This window comes from Trachypithecus francoisi, unplaced genomic scaffold (assembly GCF_009764315.1).
Source record: "Trachypithecus francoisi isolate TF-2019V2 unplaced genomic scaffold, Tfra_2.0 Lachesis_group12, whole genome shotgun sequence".
NCBI classification, from domain to species: domain Eukaryota; kingdom Metazoa; phylum Chordata; class Mammalia; order Primates; family Cercopithecidae; genus Trachypithecus; species Trachypithecus francoisi.
The window spans coordinates 68,989,049-69,010,860 of NW_022681457.1; the positions used below are offsets into that span (position 1 = coordinate 68,989,049).

Below are 21,812 nucleotides of genomic sequence, written 5' to 3' on the forward strand. Positions count from 1 at the left end.
CAAGCGATTCTCCCGTCTCAGCCTCCCAAGTAGCTGGGACTACAGGCGCATGACACCATGCCTGGCTAATTTTTTATTTTTAGTAGAGATGGGTTTCACCATATTGGCCAGGCTGGTCTTGAATTCCTGACCTCAGGTGATTCACCAGCCTTGGCCTCCCAAAGTGCTGGGATTACAGGCGTGAGCCACTGCGCCCGGCCGATACTTTTTTTGTTGTTGTTGAGTCTTGTGAATAGAATACATATTCTAGAATAAAAAGCTTAAAATTAACAAAAAACAAGTTTATTCCACACCTACCCAATTTCACATAGACTTGAAAACATGGATCATATAATAAATACGTGGGTTTTTCTACTGAATATTTACCGTTCATCTAAAGTACCTCAGAAAACACAAATTTGAATCTTACGCTAGGATTTGTTGACATGACCACAAATTGTGAAATTTCAAAGTCCTCTCAATTGCCTTCCAGTCCTAGTAACTCAGGTACACCTGGATTCTGACAACTCTTTCTTTGTTTCCTTTCATCACTTTGGTTCATTTCTATGGGTTCTATGATTGGCATTTTTTTTTTTTCCTCAGATCTTTGCAAAACCATCCTTTATGGTGAAAGTCTTGAAGGATTCTCCACAAATGCAGGAAAATGCATTGCTAACAAAGTGCTAAGTCAGAAGTATCTTGGGACCTGTTTGAACACAAGATTCGGCCGGGCGCGGTGGCTCAAGCCTCTAAAGTAATCCCAGCACTTTGGAAGGCCGAAGCGGGAGGATCGCTCGGGTCCAAGCGTTCGGGACCAGCCTAGGGATGCGAGACTCCCTTCTCTATTTAAATAATACTAACAAAGAAGAAAGGAAACAAAATTCAACAGTCTTGTCTGTTTCCATTTCGCAGTGTGCTTCCTCCTTCAATTGCACATTGCCGTATTCCCTTCCAGTCTGCATTCCCTCTAACGACAGAGTTAACTAAACTGGCACAGCCTGCCTGTTCTTTTGATCCGAATAGGGTCACTTGGCTATTCCTTGCCACCAATCCCATCATCACAGCCGACTCAGTCGGCCAGAGGACTGAGGGCCTCGGAGGCAGTCAGCGCTACAGTAAACGCGACAGCAGCGAAGTCCATCTGCGGTGGATCCGCGTCAAAGGCTGCTTCCCTCGCCTTGCAGCCTTCCACGAACAGCCTGCGGCGTTCCTCGAAATCCCGTAGTAATCTGACCGGAATCAAGGAGCTACTATCCAGATACTCGCGGAACAAGAGCTGCTGGTTAATTTCTAAGAAAGCGAGCTGCTGATGGGGGTCTGGCGCGGACGCCAGGCCCGGGACGCTGCTGGGGATGGGCCCGGGCACAGGGCTCGGCACCCGCGCCATAGACCGCGCAGCTTCGGCCACTGGGCCTTCCCGGGACTCCTGCACCCGAACCCCGCCGCCGACTGCCCCCTGCAGTACGTCGCTGACGCCACTCCCTGTGCCCACCTGTGGGACACTGCTGTCTCTGGGGAGCTCAGACATCTCCAACAGTCCAGTCGACTCCGCCATAGTCCGAGCGTTTCTACGGAGACGGAAATAACGGTACTGCGCTACTGTATGCAGGATGTGCGCATGCGCAAGTCTCGGTGTGCGCATAATCGCTGCGCGTGAGACAGTGTGCGCATGCGTAAGCACGGTGCACACTCCTCGAGCGTTCCCTAGCGGTCCTGAGTAGCCATTACGTCTGTAGCCGCCTCTGGTCCTCTGAGCGCCTGAAGACCTGCGGACTGTGCGGTATTTTAAATTACAACCACTTCAATATTAATGTAAAGTTCTTTATAAGGTCATTTTCCAGCTCCTGTCTTTATTATTATTATTTTTTCCAGACTGGGTCTCGCCCTGTCACCTAGGCTGGAGTGCAGTGATGCGATCTCGGTTACTGCTGCTTTGACCTCCCAGCCTCAAGCCATCCTCCTGCCTCAGCCTCTGGAGTAGCTGGGACTACAGGTGTGCACCACCACACCCAGCTAATTTTTTATTTTTTTGTAGAAATTGGATCTCACTGTGTTGCCCAGGCTGGTCTCGAACTTCTGGTCTCAAGTGATCATCCTGCCTTGGCCTCCCAAAGTGCTGGGATTACAGGCTTAAGCCACACAGCCTGGCCTGTAAGTAATATTTTGACGCTGCAAGTTTGGGGGTTTCCCAAAACCACCTTTAGGCTTGATAATTCCCAGAGCTCACTAAAATGTTATACTCAGTCATGTGTATTACAGGCAAAGGACACAGATTAGAAGAGATATATAAGGCAAAATCTGGGATGGGGAAGGTTCCAAATGTGAGGTTCCTGTGTTCCTAGGGATGTGTTACCCTTTGTCATCCATGTGTGGCAATAAGTGTGGGGGCAGTGCTAACATAGGACTCTTACCCAGGCTTTGGTATCGAGAATTTTTATTGGGGTTTTACTACATAGGCATGCTTGATTAAACCATTGCCCATTTGGTTGAAGTCAGTCTCCAGCCTCCTACCTGATATCACATGGCTCCAAGTCCCAACTCTCTAATGATATGGTTAGTCTTTCTGTGTGGCTAGCTCTGATCCTGATGATAACCCAAAATGTGAAAGTCTGTGTTCCATTTAAAATCAGTCAGCTATGGCTGGGTGTAGTGGCTCATGCCTATAATCCCAGCACGTTGTGAGGCAAAGGTGGGAGGATCGCTTGAGCCCATGAGTTTGAGATCAGCCTGGGCAACATAGTGAGACCCCTGTCCCTACAAAAAAAATTAGGCAGGCATGGTGGCATGTGCACCTGTAGTCACAGCTATTCAGGAGGCTGAGGTGGGAAGATGACTTGAGCTTGGGAGGTCGACTGTGCAGTGAGCTATGATTGCATCACTGCACTCCAGCCCGGTGTGACAGAGTGAGACCCTGACTCGAAAAAAAAAATTCTTTGAATTTAACTGGAATCCAAATATGAGAGTTGCTGGCAACTGAACTTCAGGAGGATCCATCTAAAAATTCTGACCTATCACAAGTCATGTCTGGGAGCTGACTGGGTTGGAAATCATTCTGACTTATGCGTACCTTGCTTTGTTTCTACAGTTCTCTTTTTTTTTTTTTTTTGAGGCGGAGTCTCGCTCTGTCGCCCGGACTGGAGTGCAGTGGCCAGATCTCAGCTCACTGCAAGCTCTGCCTCCTGGGTTTACGCCATTCTCCTGCCTCAGCCTCCCGAGTAGCTGGGACTACAGGCGCCCGCCACCTCGCCCGGCTAGTTTTTGTATTTTTAGTAGAGACGGGGTTTCACCGTGTTAGCCAGGATGGTCTCGATCTCCTGACCTCGTGATCCGCCCGTCTCGGCCTCCCAAAGTGCTGGGATTACAGGCTTGAGCCACCGCGCCCGGCCGTTTCTACAGTTCTCTTGGAGAGATGGAGTGAGTTCTCCTACATGTGACATATATGCTTCAAAAGGCACATTTGTGATATTCCACAGAAGACAAAAGAAAGGACTTCTTTGGAAGGTATCTTTAAATTAGGCAGATAGCTTGATCACTGGAGGGAATTTGTAATTATGAGCTAGCCGTAAAGTCTCCAGAATTCAGCATAGCTTCCAATTTGAGTGGTTATAATAATACACTGCTCATTACCTGCAAGTCAAAGAAAAGAGGCCAGAGAAACTCTCTGGAAAAACAGAAAAATCAAGTAAAAATTCTTAAACTAAGTTTTAATGCTGATTCTCCAACTACCTTATTTTATTTTTATTTTTTATTTTTTGAGACAGAATCTCACTCTGTCACCCAGGTTGGAGTGCAGTGGCACGATCTGGTCTCACTGCAGCCTCCACCTCCCAGGTCACTGCAGCTTACACTTCCTGGGCTCAAGCGATTCTCCTGCCTCAGCCTCCTGAGTAGCTGGGATTACAGGTGCCCACCACCGCGCCCAGCTAATTTTTGTATTTTTAGTAGAGACAGGATTTCGCCATGTTGGCCAGGCTGGTCTCAAAACTCCTGGCCTCGAGTGATCTGCCCTGCCTCAGCCTCCCAAAGTGCTGGAGGCCGGGTGCGGTGGTCATGCCTGTGATCTCAGCACTTTGGGAGGCAGAGGAGGGTGGATCACGAGGTCAGGAGATTGAGACCATCCTGGCCAACATGATGAAACCCCATCTCTACTAAAATACACAATTAGCTGGGTGTGGTGGTGCACACCTGTAGTTCCAGCTACTTGGGAGGCTGAGGCACAAAAATCGCTTGAACCCAGGAGGGTTCAAGCTCACAGCTTGCAGTGAGCTGAGATCGTGCCACTGCAGTCCAGCCTGGCGACAGAGCGAAACTCCATCTCAAAACAAAACAAAACAAAACAAAAAACCAAAAACCAAAAACCAAAATAAAGTGCTAGGATTACAGGCGTGACCCACCATACCTGGCCGCCAAAACACAATTTTTGATAATTAGTCCCAAATAAATTCCAACCACAGCCTCTCCATCTCAACTGAAGGCAACTCAATCCTTCTAGTTGTTCCAAATGAAAAAATCTTGGAGTCATTTGTTCTCTCTCTCTCTCTTTTTTTTTTTTTTGTGCATGTGCAGAGTCTCACCCTGTCACCCAGGCTGGAGTGCAATGGCACCATCTCAGCTCACTGCAACCTTTGCCTCCTGGGTTCAAGTGATTCCCCTGCCTCAGCCTCCCAAGTGGCTTGGACTACAGGCACACACCACCACGCCAGGCTAATTTTTTGTATCTTTAGTAGAGATGGGGTTTCACGGTGTTGGCCAGGCTGGTCTCGAATTCCTGACCTCATGATCCACCTGCCTTGGCCTCCCAAAGTGCTAGGATTACAAGCGTGAGCCACCACGCCTGGCAACATTCTCAAATACGACATTCAATCTGTCAGCAAATTTTGTTGGGTCAGCTTTCGCAACATAATGAGAATCTGTTGTTCACTCTTTTTTTTTTTTTTTTTTTTGAGACGGAGTCTCGCTCTGTCACCCAGGCTGGAGTGCTGTGGCCGGATCTCAGCTCACTGCAAGCTCCATCTCCCGGGTTCACGCCATTCTCCTGCCTCAGCCTCCCGGGTAGCTGGGACTACAGGCGCCGCCACATCACCCGGCTAGTTTTTTGTAGTTTTTAGTAGAGACGGGGTTTCACCGTGTTAGCCAGGATGGTCTCGATCTCCTGACCTCGTGATCCGCCCGTCTCGGCCTCCAAAAGTGCTGGGATTACAGGCTTGAGCCACCGCGCCCGGCCTGTTATTCACTCTTTACACTTCCTCTGCACCCATCCTGCTGAACCACCACCATCTCTTCCCCAGATTATTACAATAGCCTCCTACTGGTCTCTCTGCTTCTACTTTGCTCCCTACAATCTATTTTTTTTTTTTTTTGTATTTTTTTTTTTGAGACAGAGTCTCGCTCTGTCGCCCAGGCTGGAGTGCAGTGGCCGGATCTCAGCTCACTGCAAGCTCCGCCTCCCGGGTTTACGCCATTCTCCCGCCTCAGCCACCCGAGTAGCTGGGACTACAGGCGCCCGCCACCTTGCCTGGCTAGTTTTTTGTATTTTTTAGTAGAGACGAGGTTTCACCGTGTTTGCCAGGATGGTCTCGATCTCCTGACCTCGTGATCCGCCCGTCTCGGCCTCCCAAAGTGCTGGGATTACAGGCTTGAGCCACCGCGCCCGGCCCCTACAATCTATTTTTAATAAAATATCCAGAATGGTTATTATTATTTTTCTGAGATGGAGTCTCGCTCTATTGCCCAGGCTGGAGTGCAGTGGTGTGATCTCAGCTCACTGCAACCTCTGCCTCCCGGGTTCAAGTGATTCTCCTGCCTCAGCCTCCTGAGTAGCTGGGATTACAGGCGCCCACCACCATGCTGGCTAATTTTTGTACTTTTAGTAGAGACGGCATTTCGCCATGTTGACCAGGCTGGTCTCGAACTCCTGACCTCAAGTAATCCACCCACCTCAGCCTCTCAAAGTGCTGGGATTACAGGCATGAATCACTGCACCCAGCCCACAATGATTATTTTAAAATGCAAGTCAGACAGCTCACTCTTCGACTCAAAACCTCCTTCAGAATAACTTCATTTCCCTCAGAATAAAAGCCAAAATCCCAACAATAGTCTATAAGGCACCATTCCAATACCGGCTCAGGCCAACTTGCCACTTCTCTGACTTCATCCCCATTCCTTTCCCCTTGCTTGCTCTGCTCCAAGCCAAGGTGACTTCCTCACTACTTCTCAAATACCTCAGAAAACTCCTGCCTTAAACAGTGACTGTTTAGTTTGCCTGGAATACATATAACTTGTAATAATATATGACATAAATAACATGTATTATATACAATGACATATAAAATATATTCTATATTCATAATACAAAATAATTTATTATGCCTATTTCCTCTATTTGAATGGAACCTGAGTTCCACAGGGCAGGGAATTATAAAAATTGACCATTTTAAGCCAGGCGTGGTGGCTCGGTCTGTAATCCTAGCACTTTGGGAAGCTGAGACGGGTGGATTGCTTGAGGCCAAGAGTTCAAGATTAGCCTGGGTGACATGGTGAAAACCCATCTCTACAAAAAATACAAAAATTAGCCAGGCATGGTTGTAGGTGCCTGTAGTCCCTGCTACTCAGGAGGCTGAGGTGGGAGAATCACCTGAGCCTGGGAGGTTGAGGCTGCAGTGAGCCATGATTATACGACTGCATTCCAGCCTGGGTGACAGAGGTGACATACTGTCTCAAACAAAGAAACAAAGAAACAAACAAACAACCAAACGAACAAAAAATTTTTTAAAGAGATAGCATTCTTTATTTGAAGGCTGAGAGAGATTTTCTCCTGACCACACTTCTGACACCAAATATGTGTGGGATTTTCCATAATGATTCTCCAAAACAAACTGAGTGTCCCACAGTTCCATTCTGATACCAACTATCTGCAGTTAGTGCAGACCCCACAGGTCCCATAAGACTATGCCCACTTCAGATGCCAGTCACAAATGGAGTTATGTAGGCTACCCACACTTCTACCCAGCCAAGTACAAATTCAGGAGTTCCCATGACCCCGCACCTCAGGTTTGATAATTTGCTAGAACTCACACAACTTAGCGAAGTGCTGTATTTACTAGTACAGCTTATGTATTTCGAGACAGAGTCTCACTCTGTCCACCCAGGCTTGAGTGCAGTGGTTCCATCTTGGCTCAATGCAACCTCCACCTCCTGCGTTCAAGTGATTCTTGTGCCTCAGTCACCTGAGTAGCGGGGATTACAGGTGTCTTACCACCATGCCAGGCTAATTTGTGTATTTTTTAGTAGAGATGGGGTTTTGCCATGCTGGCTAGGCTGGTCTTGAACTCCTGTCCTCAAGTGATCCACCCTTCTTGGCCTCCCAAAGTGCTGGGATTACAGGTGTGAGCCACTGCGCCCAGCCAGTACTAGTTTATTATAAAGGATACAACTCAGAGAGAGCCACGTAGAAGAGATGTACAGGGTAAAGGGTGGGTGTGGGGGGCACGTAGAGCTTCCATGCCCTCTCTTGGTAGGGTTCTCCTAGCACCTTGATGTGTTCAATCTGGAAACTCTCAAAATCCTGCTCTTTAGGGACTTTATGGAGGTTTACTTACATAGGCATCATTGATAAATCACTTACCAATGGTAATTGACTCAATCTCTAGCCCCTTGCTCCTCTCCCCTTACCAGGAGGTTGGGGGTGGGGCTGAGAGTTCCAAGCTTCCAGTGAAGCCTTGGTCTTTCTAGTGACTAGCCTCCACTGTGAAGCTATCTAAGGGCCACCAAGCGTCACCTCATTAGAGCAAAAGATGCTCCTAACACACTATCACGCAGTTGATTCTAAGGGTTTTAGGAGTTCTGTGCCAGGAACCAGAGAGAAAGACCAAACACTGTATCTTTCTTATTATGGCACAAAGGCTATTTTTACTTTGAGGATCAATGATTTTCATCTGGTGTTTGCTCCTTTTGGAGCAAACCAGTGACCCATCCATTGCATGAGAAATGGAGGTATTTTTTTGCTTTCCTTGCAGAAAACAATATGTATGGGTAGATCTTGGTGACAGGAGGAGGTAGGAGTATCTAGTCATTGTAGTTAGCTGACAGAGAACCACCTCCTTCTTTCCTTTTTTGTGTGTTCTGTCCAATCCCTGAAGAAAACAGAACCTTACCCACCATCCTAGTTGTATTCACTTCAGAGCTGGTGTTCAATGCCCATTTATTGGAAGGTCTTCCCACATTCAGCATCTGCAGGTGGCCATTTCTCCAGAAGCAGTTGAGTCTGGATCTCAGATATGAGGTCATATGTTTAGGTTTGCATAAAGAAACAATTAAGTTTCAATGTGTATTTAATTCAAATTCAGTTGGAATGTGTATTTAGCTATTCTTTTTTTTTTTTTTGAGAGGGAGTCTCGCTCTGTCGCCCAGGCTGGGGTGCAGTGGCCGGATCTCAGCTCACTGCAAGCTCCGCCTCCCGGGTTTACGCCATTCTCCTGCCTCAGCCTCCTGAGTAGCTGGGACTACAGGCGCCCGCCACCTTGCCCGGCTAGGTTTTTTGTATTTTTTTAGTGGAGACGGGGTTTCACCGTGTTAGCCAGGATGGTCTCGATCTCCTGACCTCATGATCCGCCCGTCTCGGCCTCCCAAAGTGCTGGGATTACAGGCTTGAGCCACTGCGCCCGGCGTATTTAGCTATTCTAAGGATGTGCGTTGGTCCAAGAACTCTAGATTCTTATGTGCTGCCCCTCACAAATCCCAAAACTTTGGATGTTTAACCTCTATAAGATGTCACCACTTGTAAGGATGTAGAATGGCTGGGTGTGGTGGCTCACACCTGTAATCCCAGCAATTTGGGAAGCCAAGGGTGGCGGATCAGTTGAGGTCAGGAGTTTGAAACCAGCCTAGCCAACATGGCAAAACCCCATTTCTACTAAAAATACAAAAATTACCTGGGCATGGTGGTGCACGCCTATAGTCCCTACTACTTGGAAGGCCAAGGCAGGAGAATCACTTGATACCTGGGAGGTGGAGGTTGCAGTGGGCCGAGATCGCACCACTGCACTCCAGCCTGGTGACAGAGCAAGACTCTGTCTCAAAAAAAAAAAAAAAAAAGAAAAGAAAAGAAAAGAAATGAGGTGAGCTGACTTTGAGGTTGATGTAGTTACATAATGAATAAAACACCCAGAAGCACTCTGAAAAAGAAGTGTAATAAAAGGCTTTAGCATTACCAGATTTAGAACTAGTTAGAAAATCTAAAACACAGTTTTTGTACGAAAAGGCATCTTAAAACAATTAGTGGGGCTGGGCATGGTGCCCAGCACTTTGGGAGGCTGAGGCAAGTGGATCGCCTGAGGTCAGGAGTTTGAGCCAACCTGGCCAACATAGTGAAACCCTCTCTACTAAAAATACAAAAAATTAGCTGGGTGTGGTGGTGTGTGCCAGTAATCCCAGCAACTCGGGAGGCTGAGGTAGGAGAATCACTTGAACCCAGGAGGTGGAGGCTGCAGTGAGCTGAGATCCCGCCACTGTACTCCAGCCTGGTTGACAGAGCAAGACTATATCTGAAAAAAAAAAAACAAAAACAAAACAATCAGAGGGGAAAAGGTGGACTACTCAGTAACTGATATTAGGGCAACCAGGAAGTCATCTAAAAAAAATTGGATCCTTGCTGCTGTCTCCCATCTTCTGGCCTGCCTGGATGTTCAAGGGTACAATGACAGAGCTGTGGACTGCAGGAAGATGGCTTGCTTCTCTTCCAGTGTGATTTGGATCATGGGCATTTTGTAGCCTTTGAACTGGCATTAACTGCCAGGTTGGGCTATCAGGAACTTGCACGTCCATCTCGGGGAGACCTAGCCTTCAGAAATGACAGCATTTGGCCCCAGGAGGAGCCTGCGATTCGGCCTTGGTCTTCCCAGAGTGTGCCGCCCATGGGGATATGGGACAGTAAGGAGCTAAGCAGAACCTGCTGCCTGAATAGGGGAACCTGCATGCTGGGGTCCTTTTGTGCCTGCCCCCCATCCTTCTATGGACGGAACTGTGAGCATGATGTGTGCAAAGAGAACTGTGGGTCTGTGCTCCATGACATCTGGCTGCCCAAGAAGCGTTCCCTGTGTAAATGTTGGCAGGGCCAGCTCTGCTGCTTTCCTCAGGCATTTTACCTGGCTGTGATGGCCTCATGATGGATGAGCATCTCATGGCTTCCAGGACTCCAGAACTACCACCTTCTGCATGTACCACTTTAATGCTTGCTGGCATCTGCCTTTCTATACAAAGTTACTATTAATCGACATTGACCTGTTTCCAGAAATACAATTTTAGATATCATGCAAATTTCATGACCAGTAAAAGCTGCTGCTACAATGTCCTAACTGAAGGATGATCATTTGTTAGGTGCCTTAAAATAATGAATACATTTCCAAAATGGTCTCTAACATTTCCTTATAGTACCAACTACTTCTTACCTCTTTGCCCTGCCCTCTCCCAAAAAACTACTTTTTTCAAAAGAAAGTCAGCCATATGGCCGGGTGTGGTGGCTCATGCTTGTAATCCCGGCACTTTGGGAGGCCAAGGCGGGTGGATCACCTGAGGTCGCGAGTTCGAGACCAGCCTGACCAACATGGAGAAACCCTGTCTCTACTAAAAATACAAAATTAGCCAGGTGTGGTGGCGCACGCCTGTAATCCCAGCTACTCGGGAGGCTGAGGCAGGAGAATCGCTTGAACCCGGGAGGCAGAGGTTGTGGTGAGCTGAGATCGTGCCGCTGCACTGCAGCCTGGGCAACAGGAGTGAAACTCCGTCTCAACAATAATGACAACAACAACAACAACAAAAGTCAGCCGTATCTCCATTGTGCCCAAGTCCAGTGTTTCTTTTTGTTTCTTTTTTTGAGATGGAGTCCTGCTCTGTCACCCAGGCTGGAGTGCAGTGGCACAATCTCAGCTGAAGGAATGGAAATCCGTCTGCATGTGTGCAGGGAGACTGGGTAAGAAAGAGGAAGCAAATGGGAGAGAGAGGTTGGAAAACATAAAATAGGTTATTTGATTGGTGATTAGGTGGGTGTAGAGAAGCAAGTTAAAAGACTAAATGGAAGGTCAAGTTTCCATCATCTATAGAAAGATACATAAGACAAGGACTCCCCTTTTTTTTCTCAAAGGCATTGTAAAAAGAATGAAGTCTTTTTAGAAAAAAAATTTTACCTCAATGTCCCCAACAAGATTGCTTAATAAATTATGTTTCCTCCAAGCTATATAATTATTTTAACTGTTGTAGAAAATGTTCACAATGTATTTAGTTGTAAACCAAGTGATAAAACCACATATTGTAGAGCTCATTTTTAAAATACTTTGTATATATGTGTATGCACAGTAAAAATGGAAAATATATTGAAAAAAATTGATCCTTATATTGTACCTGAGAATAAATTTCAAATGATTCAAAGATTCAAATATGAACAATGAACCCCCCCGCGCCCACACACACCCAAGAGTACCTTAGGATTCAAAATACTGCAGGTTTATTTATTTATTTATTTTTGAGACAGGATCTCACTTTGTCACCCATGTTGGAGCCTGCTGGGCTCAAGTGATACTTCCACCTCAGCGCGCAGAGTAGATGGGATTAGAGGCGTGTGCCACTACGCCAGGCTAATTTTTCATATTTTTCATAGAGACAGGGTTTCACTATGTTTCCCAGGCTGGTCTTGAACTCCTGAGCTCAAGTGGTCTGCTTGCCTCAGCCTCCCAAAGTGCTGGGATTAGCGGTGTGAGCCACTGTGCCCGGCCTCCTGCCTCCTGCCTCCTGCAAATTTAAAGGAAAATAGGCAACAAAAATTACCATGGCCAAAGGCTTTCCAAAAAGCCAAAACCTAATGATCAAACTATGAAAAGATATTAGTAACTCATATCCCAAGCTATTATCATACCTCATATCACTAACATGAGTATCATAAATAGCTACTGGATTCAACGAAGAAAGTACAAAATTACCTGGGAGGGGAGTGGATAAAGAATATGAACAAGGCGCAGTGGCTCACACCTATAATCCCAGAACTTTGGGAGGCCGAGGAGGGAGGATCATCTGAGGTCAGGAGTTGGAGACCATCCTGGTCAACATGGTGAAACCCCGTCTCCACTAAAAATACAAAATGAGCCAGGTGAGGTGGCATGTGCCTGTAATCCCAGCTATTTGGGAAGCCGAGGCACAAGAATCGCTTGAACCTGGGAGGCAGAAGTTGCAGTGAGCCGAGGTGGTACCACTGCACTCCAGCCTGGGCGAGAGAGCGAGGCTTTGCCTCAAAAAAAAAAAAAAAAAAAAGACTATGAGCAGAGAGTTTATGGAAAAGGGAATTTATATGACTTTTAAAATTAACTGGCTGGGTGTGGTGGCTCACCCCTATAATCCCAGCACTTTGGGAGGCCGAGGTGGGTGGATCACCTGAGGTCAGGAGTTCAAAACCAGCCCAGCCAGCATGGTGAAACCCCATCTCTACTAAAACTACAAAAATTAGCCAGGCGTGTTGGTGCATGCTTGTAATTCCAGTTCTTGGGAGGCTGAGGCAGGAGAATCCCTTGAGTATGGGAGATGGAGGTTGCAGTGAGCCGAGATCACACCACTGCACTCCAGCCTGGACAACAAGAGCGAAACTCTCGTATCAAAAAAAAAAAAAGGTATTTAAGTTTGCTCATAATAAAAGCAAATTAAAACTGATATACCAGTTTTTCAACTATCAGATTTGCAAAAGCCAGGTATTGATGGTTTAGTGTGTTGGCTAGGCTGTAACATCCATGATCATTAACTGCTGGTGGGAGTGCAAAGCAGGACACATATAGAATGTTGCATAGCAATATCCATAAAATCTCAAAGGAGTACCTTTGGCCCAGAATTCTCATTTCTGGGGAATCAGCCTACAGATATTACATGTAAAAAGGAATCTAGGTAGCTATTGATTATAAGACACATCATTAGGGCTGGGCGCGGTGGCTCACACCTGGAATCCCAGCACTTTGGGAGGCTGAGGCGGGTGGATCACGAGGTCAAGAGATCAAGACCATCCTGGCCAACATGGTGAAAGCCCGTCTCTACTAAAAATACAAAAATTGGCTGGGTGTGGTGGTGGCCACCTGTAGTCCCAGCTACTTGGGAGGCTGAGGCAGGAGAATCACTTGAACCTGGGAAGCAGAGGTTGCAGTGAGCCGAGATCGCACCACTGCACTACAGCCTGGCGACAGAGCAAGACTCCATCTCAAAAAAAAAAAAAAAAAATTAGTTTCATGAAAACCTAAGGAAAAAACAATCTATTACAGCATCAAATGTAAGAATGCACCCACATTTCAGAGATGTTCAAATATGAAGTGAATTTTGAATTGAAGCAATACTATATTTGTGCACATGCCACATGATATACAAGATGAACTACTCTAGCAATTTTTTATTCTGCCCAAAGAAACAGATGGGCAACAACCTAAATGTTTGTCAATATATTCCTGGTTAAGTAAATTTCAACATAACCTCAGAATGGAATAAAATGCCACTTTAAAAAATAATGAGGAAATACAGTGGTTTGGAAGGGTCAACATATGTTCTTAATGAGAGATCAATGTGTAAACCAGTAAGTATAATATGCTGACTTCTGTGAATAAATAAAACAAGTAAACCCAGATTTATATATGCCTGTGTACACGTAAGGAAACTAGAAGGGCAGAAGGGAAACTGTGGCTATTAGAGGTCATGATTGGTACTGGATGGAGGAAGACAAGAATGGAAGGCTTCTCACTGTATATTTTATACATTTTTTGGCTTGTGAATGATTTTTTTTATACCAAAAAACTTTAAAGATTAAAAATTGAAAGAAAAAAGTCCAGAAATTTGATGTTCTTGAAAACATGATTTATCACATAATATGTACATTTACTTTGCTTGTCACTTGAAATGTCTAAGAAAACACAAAATCAATCTTAAACTAGAAACTTCTATTGAATATTACATGAAGAGAGCACATATTCCGACAATTTCAAGTTCTTTTCATAGCCTTCTAGTCCCAATAACTCAGCGTTAACGTCTTATTCTGTTCAGCACTATCTGATAATTTCTTTCATCCTCATGGGCTCTAGTATTGGTGATTTTTCATCAAGTCTCAATTTTATAAAACCATCCTTTACTTTGTAATAAAGCAATGTTGAGAGACATTTTCCATAATGCAGGGGGAAAAAATGTAGATCAATCACAAACTCAAAGAATGTTACAGTTATAATGCTTTGGACATTTTTTTCTACTTCTTCTGTGATGCTTTTTCAAGATAAGCTTCCCCCTCCCCCCTTTTTTCCCCTCCACCTGTGCACTGTCTTATCGCGATATACTCTTGACTCCTGAAAATCAAGTTGCAGGATTGGTATAACTGGAATGCAGAGGTTCTCTTGAAGTAGTGTCACCACATAGCTATTCTCTATTGATAAACTTATCACAACCAAGTTCTTCTATCAGAGGGTTGATAACTTCAGATGCAGTCAGAGCTATCGTAAAGGTTAAAATATCGAGGTCCACCCTGTGAGGATTTCGCTGATATTCGGCATCAAACGCTGCTTCCCTTGCTCTGCAGGCTTCCACGAATCGCCTGCGGCGTTCTTCAAGCTCTTGTATTCTGCCGGGAGCAATCGGGTAATTTTCCAGATAGTGGCGGAGAAACTGCTGGTAATTGATTCCTAAAACGCTAAGTGGGTGGCGGAGACGGAGATAGGGCAACGCAGCCAGGCCTCCGTTCCCGTGCCTGGACCTGGGCCTGCCCTCGGGACCCTCTTCGTCCACTGGCTCCCCCAGCAAGCGGGCGACTTCCGCCATCCGGGCTTCCCTGGCCGCCGCCGCCGCCGGGCTTTCCCTGCCCGCCGCGGCTGCCCTGGCCACCGCCGCCGCTGCCACCGGGGCTCCCCTGGCTGCCACCGCCGGGGCTCCCCTGGCTGCCGCCATCCGACCTTCCCTGGCCGCCGGCATCGGGCCTCCCCTGGCCGCCGCCATCGCGCCTTCCCCGGCCTCCTCAGGCTGTGCCGGGGCCGGCTCCCGCCTCCCGCGGCCTACCTCCGCCTGCGGGACGTCTCTGTCACCATTCGCCGCGCCTGTCTGCGGGACACTGCTGTCTGCGGGCAGCTTGGACATCTTAGACCGTGGGGTCAACTCGGCTGCTCCCAAAGAAACTAGAATAACGGGACAGAGCGATGCCCGGTGGACGCCCCAGTGCGCGTGCGTGAGCGCTGTGCGCGCTATAAATGCTCTGTGCGTAACCCGGCGCGAGAGCGTAGATTCTACCGCAAACCTTAGGAGCAGTGCGCATGCGTACTTTCCCGGCGCCCGCCGTTCTGCAGATGCCCCCTCGAGGCCGGGAAGCGCCAACGCATCTGAAACAACCCAACGACGAAGGGCGGGGCCGTATTGGCCATTCCAGTTTGATGTTTATGAGAAATGCTTACAAGATCGCTTCTTATAGGCGTTCTCAAGGTTCTGTCCTAGGGTGTTTCTCTTTGTTCTCCAGTAGATTATATGCCACCTCTATTATATATCAAGATATTTTAGATTCATGGTCTTTTCTGGATTTTTAATTTTTTTTTCATTCATTCCTTTGCCTATCTTCACCCATACGGATCGATTATAACGCTACTAAAGCTTTATAATTATAGTCTTTTCTTGTTATCTTTAACATTGCATTAACTACTTTGGACATTTGTTTTTCAAATCTTATTTGTGCAATATAACATGCAGAAAAGTAAACAAAACATAAATATACAGTTGAATGATTTATCACAAAGTGAACATCCATTTAACTACCATACAGGCCAAGAAATGGAATATTTCCAGTATCCCAGAACCCTTCCTCTTCTTCTTATCACTATCCTTTTCTTTCTACCCAGAAGTAACTACTACCCTGATACTTACGGTAATCTCTTTCTTGTTTTTCTTTTCATTTTACCACCTAAGGGTGCATTCTTAATGCTGTAGTTTAGTTTGGTCTGTATCATGAATTTTTTTTTTTTTTTTTTTTGAGACAGAGTCTCGCTCTGTCGCCCAGGCTGGAGTGCAGTGGCCGGATCTCAGCTCACTGCAAGCTCCGCCTCCCGGGTTTACGCCATTCTCCTGCCTCAGCCTCCCAAGTAGCTGGGTCTACAGGCGCCCGCCACCTCGCCAGGCTAGTTTTTTTTTTTGTATTTTTTAGTAGAGAGGGGGTTTCACCATATTAGCCAGGATGGTCTCGATCTCCTGACCTCATGATCCGCCCGTCTCGGCCTCCCAAAGTGCTGGGATTACAGGAGTGAGCCACCGCGCCCGGCCTGTATCATGAATTTTATGTATGTGAGAAACACACTCACCTGTCCAAACCCGAAGAATGGATTTAGAGGCACGAAGAACAGTGGAAGTGAGACTTTTAATAAAGATCTTGCAAGATCAGCTGTTTGGTAGGCAGGCCCACCCAGAGCAGTCACAACAGGTAATTTATCTCCTAGTATGCAAGTCCCTCCCCCGGTTCCTAATTGGTCAAGTACTATGGGGTTACAATCTTCCCGGACTTCACCTAGGTTTCATTATCCCCTTTATAAGGTTATACCCCATCCCCTTACACGTTTAAGTTTCGATTTCCCAATAATAAAAATTCCTTCCCTTTTTTTTTTTTTTAAGATGGAGTCTCGCTCTGTAGCCAGGCTGAAGTGTAGTGGCGTGATCTCGGCTCACTGCAACTTTTGCCTCCTGGGTTCGAGCGATTCTCCTGCCTCAGTCTCCCTAGTAGCTGTGACTACTACAAGCGTGTGCCACCAAGCTCAGCTAATTTTTGTATTTTTAGTAGAGACAAGGTTTCACCATGTTGGCCAGGATGGTCTCAATCTCTTGACTTCATGATCCACCTGCCTCGGCCTCCCAAAGTGCTGGGATTACAGGCGTGAACCACCGCGGCGCCGGCCACTCTCTTCCCTCTTATGGGCTGACCCCGCCTCTACATTCTATTCCCTTATTGTGACCTTCTAGGTGCATGAGCCCTGCAATTTGTTACATTTGCAGGCTAGCTGCCAGTACTTAGATTTATCATGCCTCAAAAATGAACCATTTAAAATGTTTTCTCACATATACTCTTGTATCTGGTTTTTTGCACATAACATTATTTTTATGAGATTCACCCATTCACATTTTCTCTTTCTCTCTCCTTCTTTCCTTCTCTCTCTTGCTCTTTCTCTCTTTCTTTCATCTCATTCTGTTACCCAGACTGGAGTGCAGTGGCACAATCACAGCTCACTGCAGCCTCAACCTTCTGAGTTCAAGTGATCCTCCCACTTCAGCCTCCTGAGTACCTGGGACTACAGGTGTGCACCACCACACCCTGCTAATTTTTAATTTTTTTGTAGAGACAGGGTCTCCTTATGTTGCCCAGGCTGGTCTCAAACTCCTGGGCTCAAATGACCCACCCGCCTCGGCCTCCCAAAGTGCTGGGATTATAGTCATGAGCCACTGTGCTGGGCCTCCAGCCTACATTTTCATTATGGTTTTTAAATATTTTATTTTCTTGATGGTTACTATATTCATTACCATTCTTTTGTTTTGTTTTGTTTTTTGATGAAGTCTCACTCTGTCGCCCAAGCTGAAGTGTAGTGGCGTGATCTCGGCTCACTGCAACCTCTGCCTCCCAGGTTCCAGTGATTCTCCTCCCTCAGCCTCCTGAGTAGTTGGGATTACAGGCGTGCGCCACCAGGTCCAGCTAATTTTTGCATTTTTAGTAGAGACAGGGTTTTATTACGTTGTTCAGGCTGGTCTTGAACTCCTGACCTTGTGATCTGCCTGCCTTTGGCCTCCCAGAGTGCTGAGATTACAGGCATGAACCACCGTGCCCGGCTTATTAGCATTCTTTTATGGGTCTCGTAATATTGAAACATGCATTTTATATACTGGCTCTCCAATGACTTTCTCTTTGTTCTGATTAATGTGAACAAACAAAATAATTTGCTTTGATTTTGCTGGTGGTGGTCCCTGTCATGATGCCATGATTCATGACCATCAACAAATGACTTAAGTGACTCATTGTTCGCTGCTCTATCAGAAGTAGCTATTCTGAGGCAGTAAGGTCTCATCCACAGAACACAAGACTGCATTTTCATTTTCCTGGTCCAAACACCAAATTAATAAAACGCAACAGCTAGACTACTTGCTGCTTCCCACTAGCATCTCTGCAATCACTAAATGTGCAGCTCCTTTAAGGCAGCTCCCAGGCTAGGCTGGAGACACATCTATTGTCCTCACCTTCAGGCTGCCTGGAGAGTCACAAATATTTAACAAAAGAAGTTGCACCGAGATGGGCGGATCACAAGGTCAGGAGATCGAGACCATCCTGGCTAACATGGTGAAACCCCGTCTCTACTAAAAATACAAAAAACTAGCCGGGCAAGGCGGCGGGTGCTTGTAGTCCCAGCTACTCCGGAGGCTGAGGCAGGAGAATGGCGTAAACCCGGGAGGCGGAGCTTGCAGTGAGCTGAGATCCGGCCACTGTACTCCAGCCTGGGTGACAGAGCGAGACTCTGTCTCAAAAAAAAAAAAAAAAAAAAAAGAAGTTGCAGACTTAGGTAATAGCATATATTATCACAGGAAGAATATATGTTATTTCTACATACTATGATTTCTACATAGTAGAAATCATAGTAATTTGCTGTAATCCTACAGAAGCAGATATAATCTTGTTCTCCAGACTAAGAATCACCTTACAGCAGAAGCTGAAAGGCCCTCTGATTTTCCAAGAACAGAAATTGCTCTAAGTAAAATGATGATTTATTAGACAGAAGTGATATAAAAATGGTTCCAGGAAAATGAAGTGAACTAAAATAAGAAGCTACAAATGAGGAAGGCAGAAAAACTTGGTGATAATGTGAGGCGATACAAACAAAAATTTGAGAAGTAGTCCAGGTTTTCTTTTCTTTTTTTTTTTTTGAGACGGAGTCTCGCTCTGTTGCCCAGGCTGGAGTGCAGTGGCCGGATCTTGGCTCACTGCAAGCTCTGTCTCCCGGGTTCACGCCATTCTCCTGCCTCAGCCTCCCCAGTAGCTGGGACTACAGGCGCCCGCCACCTTGCCTGGCTGGTTTTTTTGTATTTTTTAGTAGAGACGGGGTTTCACCACATTAGCCAGGATGGTCTCGATCTCCTGACCTCGTGATCCGCCCGTCTCAGCCTCCCAAAGTGCTGGGATTACAGGCTTGAGCCACCTCACCTGGCCAGTAGTCCAGGTTTTCTGTTGCTCCCAAGACTGTGTCTGTCGTGGCTGCAGCATCTTTGTAATTCACCGCCAGTATTTCAGGATGACTTGAGGATGATTGCAACCATGTTGCAGACTAAATCATTAAGGCAGCTGGGATCAGGGGCTCCATATTGCCTAAAATCTTTACAGCAGAGGTGTGTGTGTGTGTGTGTGTGTGTGTGAGAGAGAGAGAGAGAGAGAGAATTTGAACCCAATTGATACATATATTTTGAGACAGAGTCTAGCTCTGTCATGCAGGCTGGATGTGCTGGGATTACAGGCATGTGTCACACGCCTGGCAAAAAGTGGTTCATTTTTATGGTTAGGTTTGAAACTACCTTTGCACAAATGATAACAGTGAGACAATTATGACAGTGTAGGAGATCTGATCTAACCAACCCCCATCTTGCGTTTTTTTTCTTTTTTCTTTTTTTTTTTTGAGACGGAGTCTCGCTCTGTCACCCAGGCTGGAGTTCAGTGGCCGGATCTCAGCTCACTGCAAGCTCCGCCTCCCGGGTTCACGCCATTCTCCTGCCTCAGCCTCCTGAGTAGCTGGGACTACAGGCGCCCGCCACCTTGCCCGGCTAGTTTTTTGTATTTTTTAGTAGAGACGGGGTTTCACCACATTAGCCAGGATGGTCTCGATCTCCTGACCTCGTGATCCGCCCGTCTCAGCCTCCCAAAGTGCTGGATTACAGGCTTGAGCCACCTCACCTGGCCAGTAGTCCAGGTTTTCTGTTGCTCCCAAGACTGTGTCTGTCGTGGCTGCAGCATCTTTGTAATTCACCGCCAGTATTTCAGGATGACTTGAGGATGATTGCAACCATGTTGCAGACTAAATCATTAAGGCAGCTGGGATCAGGGGCTCCATATTGCCTAAAATCTTTACAGCAGAGGTGTGTGTGTGTGTGTGTGTGTGTGAGAGAGAGAGAGAGAGAGAGAATTTGAACCCAATTGATACATATATTTTGAGACAGAGTCTAGCTCTGTCATGCAGGCTGGATGTGCTGGGATTACAGGCATGTGTCACACGCCTGGCAAAAAGTGGTTCATTTTTATGGTTAGGTTTGAAACTACCTTTGCACAAATGATAACAGTGAGACAATTATGACAGTGTAGGAGATCTGATCTAACCAACCCCCATCTTGCGTTTTTTTTCTTTTTTCTTTTTTTTTTTTGAGACGGAGTCTTGCTCTGTCACCCAGGCTGGAGTTCAGTGGCCGGATCTCAGCTCACTGCAAGCTCCGCCTCCCGGGTTCACGCCATTCTCCTGCCTCAGCCTCCTGAGTAGCTGGGACTACAGGCGCCCGCCACCTTGCCCGGCTAGTTTTTTGTATTTTTTAGTAGAGACGGGGTTTCACCGTGTTAGCCAGGATGGTCTCGATCTCCTGACCTTGTGATCTGCCTGTCTTGGCCTCCCAAAGTGCTGGGATTACAGGCTTGAGCCACCGCGCCCGGCCGCGTTTTTTTTCTTTGGTTTTGTTTTTGAGATGATGTCTTGCTGTCTCCTGGTCTGGAGTGCAAAGGCACGATCATGGCTCACTGCAGCCTTGATCTCCTGGGCTTAAGCGATCCTCCCACCTGAGCCTACCAAGTAGCTGGGACTACAAGTGGGTGCCCCCATGCCTGGCTAATTAATTTTTTTTTTTTTTTTTGGTAGAAATAGAGTCTTGATATGTTTCCCAGGCTGTTCTTGAACTCTTGGCCTTAAGCGATCCTTTCTCCATCTGCAATCTGCCTGCTTTGGCCTCTCAAGGTGCTAGTATTACAAGCGTGAGCCACTGTGCTCAGCCTCTTCCCCTTTTTTTGTGGCTATCTTGACACTGAGTTTTTGAATAGCCCAGGCCAGTTGTTTTGTATAACATCCCATACTTCTGGGATTGTCTGATTGTTTCTTTATGATTAAACTATCCTTTACCCTAAGTCTCTGCTGCAAACAGATCCCGGAAATAAACATTTGCACATAAACCTCTAAAATAGAGGCCCGGACTCAGCCAGGTGCAGTGGCTCACGCCTGTAATCCCAGCACTTTGGGAGGCTGAGGCAGATCACTTGAACTCAGGAGTTCGAGACCAGCCTGGCCAACGTGGTGAAACCCCATCTCTACTAAAAATACAAAAGAAAATTAGCCGGGCGTGTTGGCGTGTGCCTCTAATCTCAGCTGCTCAGAATCCTGAGGCAGGAGAATCATTTGAACCCGGGAGGCGGAGGTTGCAGTGAACCGAGATCGCGCCACTGCACTGCAGCCCAGGCGGCAGAGTGAGACTCCACCTAAAAAAAAAAAAAAAAAAAAAAAAAAATAGAGGCCAGGACTCAGAGCATCCTGGAAATGGTTGTGCAGAATCTACACTCCAGCCAGAAACACTGGGGAAAGAGGAGCCCACCTTTTCCTCTCCTTACCCTCCGTTCAGGCTTCTGCCCACTAGAGGGCAGCCAAGTCAAACAAGTTCTAAAAGTTTACCCAGATTTGCTATCTCTTCTGAGATGGTTTTTTTTTTTTTGAAAATAGGTATGGCTCTGTTGCCCAGGCTGAAGCGCGGTGGCGCGATCTTGGCTCATGGTGGCAACCTTCGCCTCCTGGGCTCAAGCTATCCCCCTG

General features: G+C 46.6%; 2 protein-coding genes and 1 pseudogene across 2 annotated transcripts; 1 reads left to right on the forward strand and 2 right to left on the reverse strand.

The window, feature by feature from the left end:
* Positions 1–265: 265 nt before the first annotated feature.
* Positions 266–1,606, reverse strand: EID2B (EP300 interacting inhibitor of differentiation 2B). The gene has a single exon (XM_033226198.1). The coding sequence runs from the start codon at positions 1,532–1,534 to the stop codon at positions 1,049–1,051; it is 486 nt and encodes a 161-aa protein (XP_033082089.1). The 5' UTR covers positions 1,535–1,606; the 3' UTR covers positions 266–1,048.
* A 7,925-nt stretch (positions 1,607–9,531) lies between these two features.
* Positions 9,532–10,458, forward strand: LOC117093547 (annotated as a pseudogene).
* A 3,268-nt stretch (positions 10,459–13,726) lies between these two features.
* Positions 13,727–15,355, reverse strand: EID2 (EP300 interacting inhibitor of differentiation 2). The gene has a single exon (XM_033226199.1). It carries the CDS (start codon positions 15,106–15,108, stop codon positions 14,398–14,400), a length of 711 nt encoding a protein of 236 aa, XP_033082090.1. The 5' UTR covers positions 15,109–15,355; the 3' UTR covers positions 13,727–14,397.
* Positions 15,356–21,812: the final 6,457 nt, after the last annotated feature.

Bases quoted from the DNA above. Each gene is read 5' to 3' on its own strand.
- EID2B (XM_033226198.1), bottom strand. From the start codon at position 1,534: ATGGCGGAGTCGACTGGACTGTTGGAGATGTCTGAGCTCCCCAGAGAC.
- EID2 (XM_033226199.1), bottom strand. From the start codon at position 15,108: ATGTCCAAGCTGCCCGCAGACAGCAGTGTCCCGCAGACAGGCGCGGCG.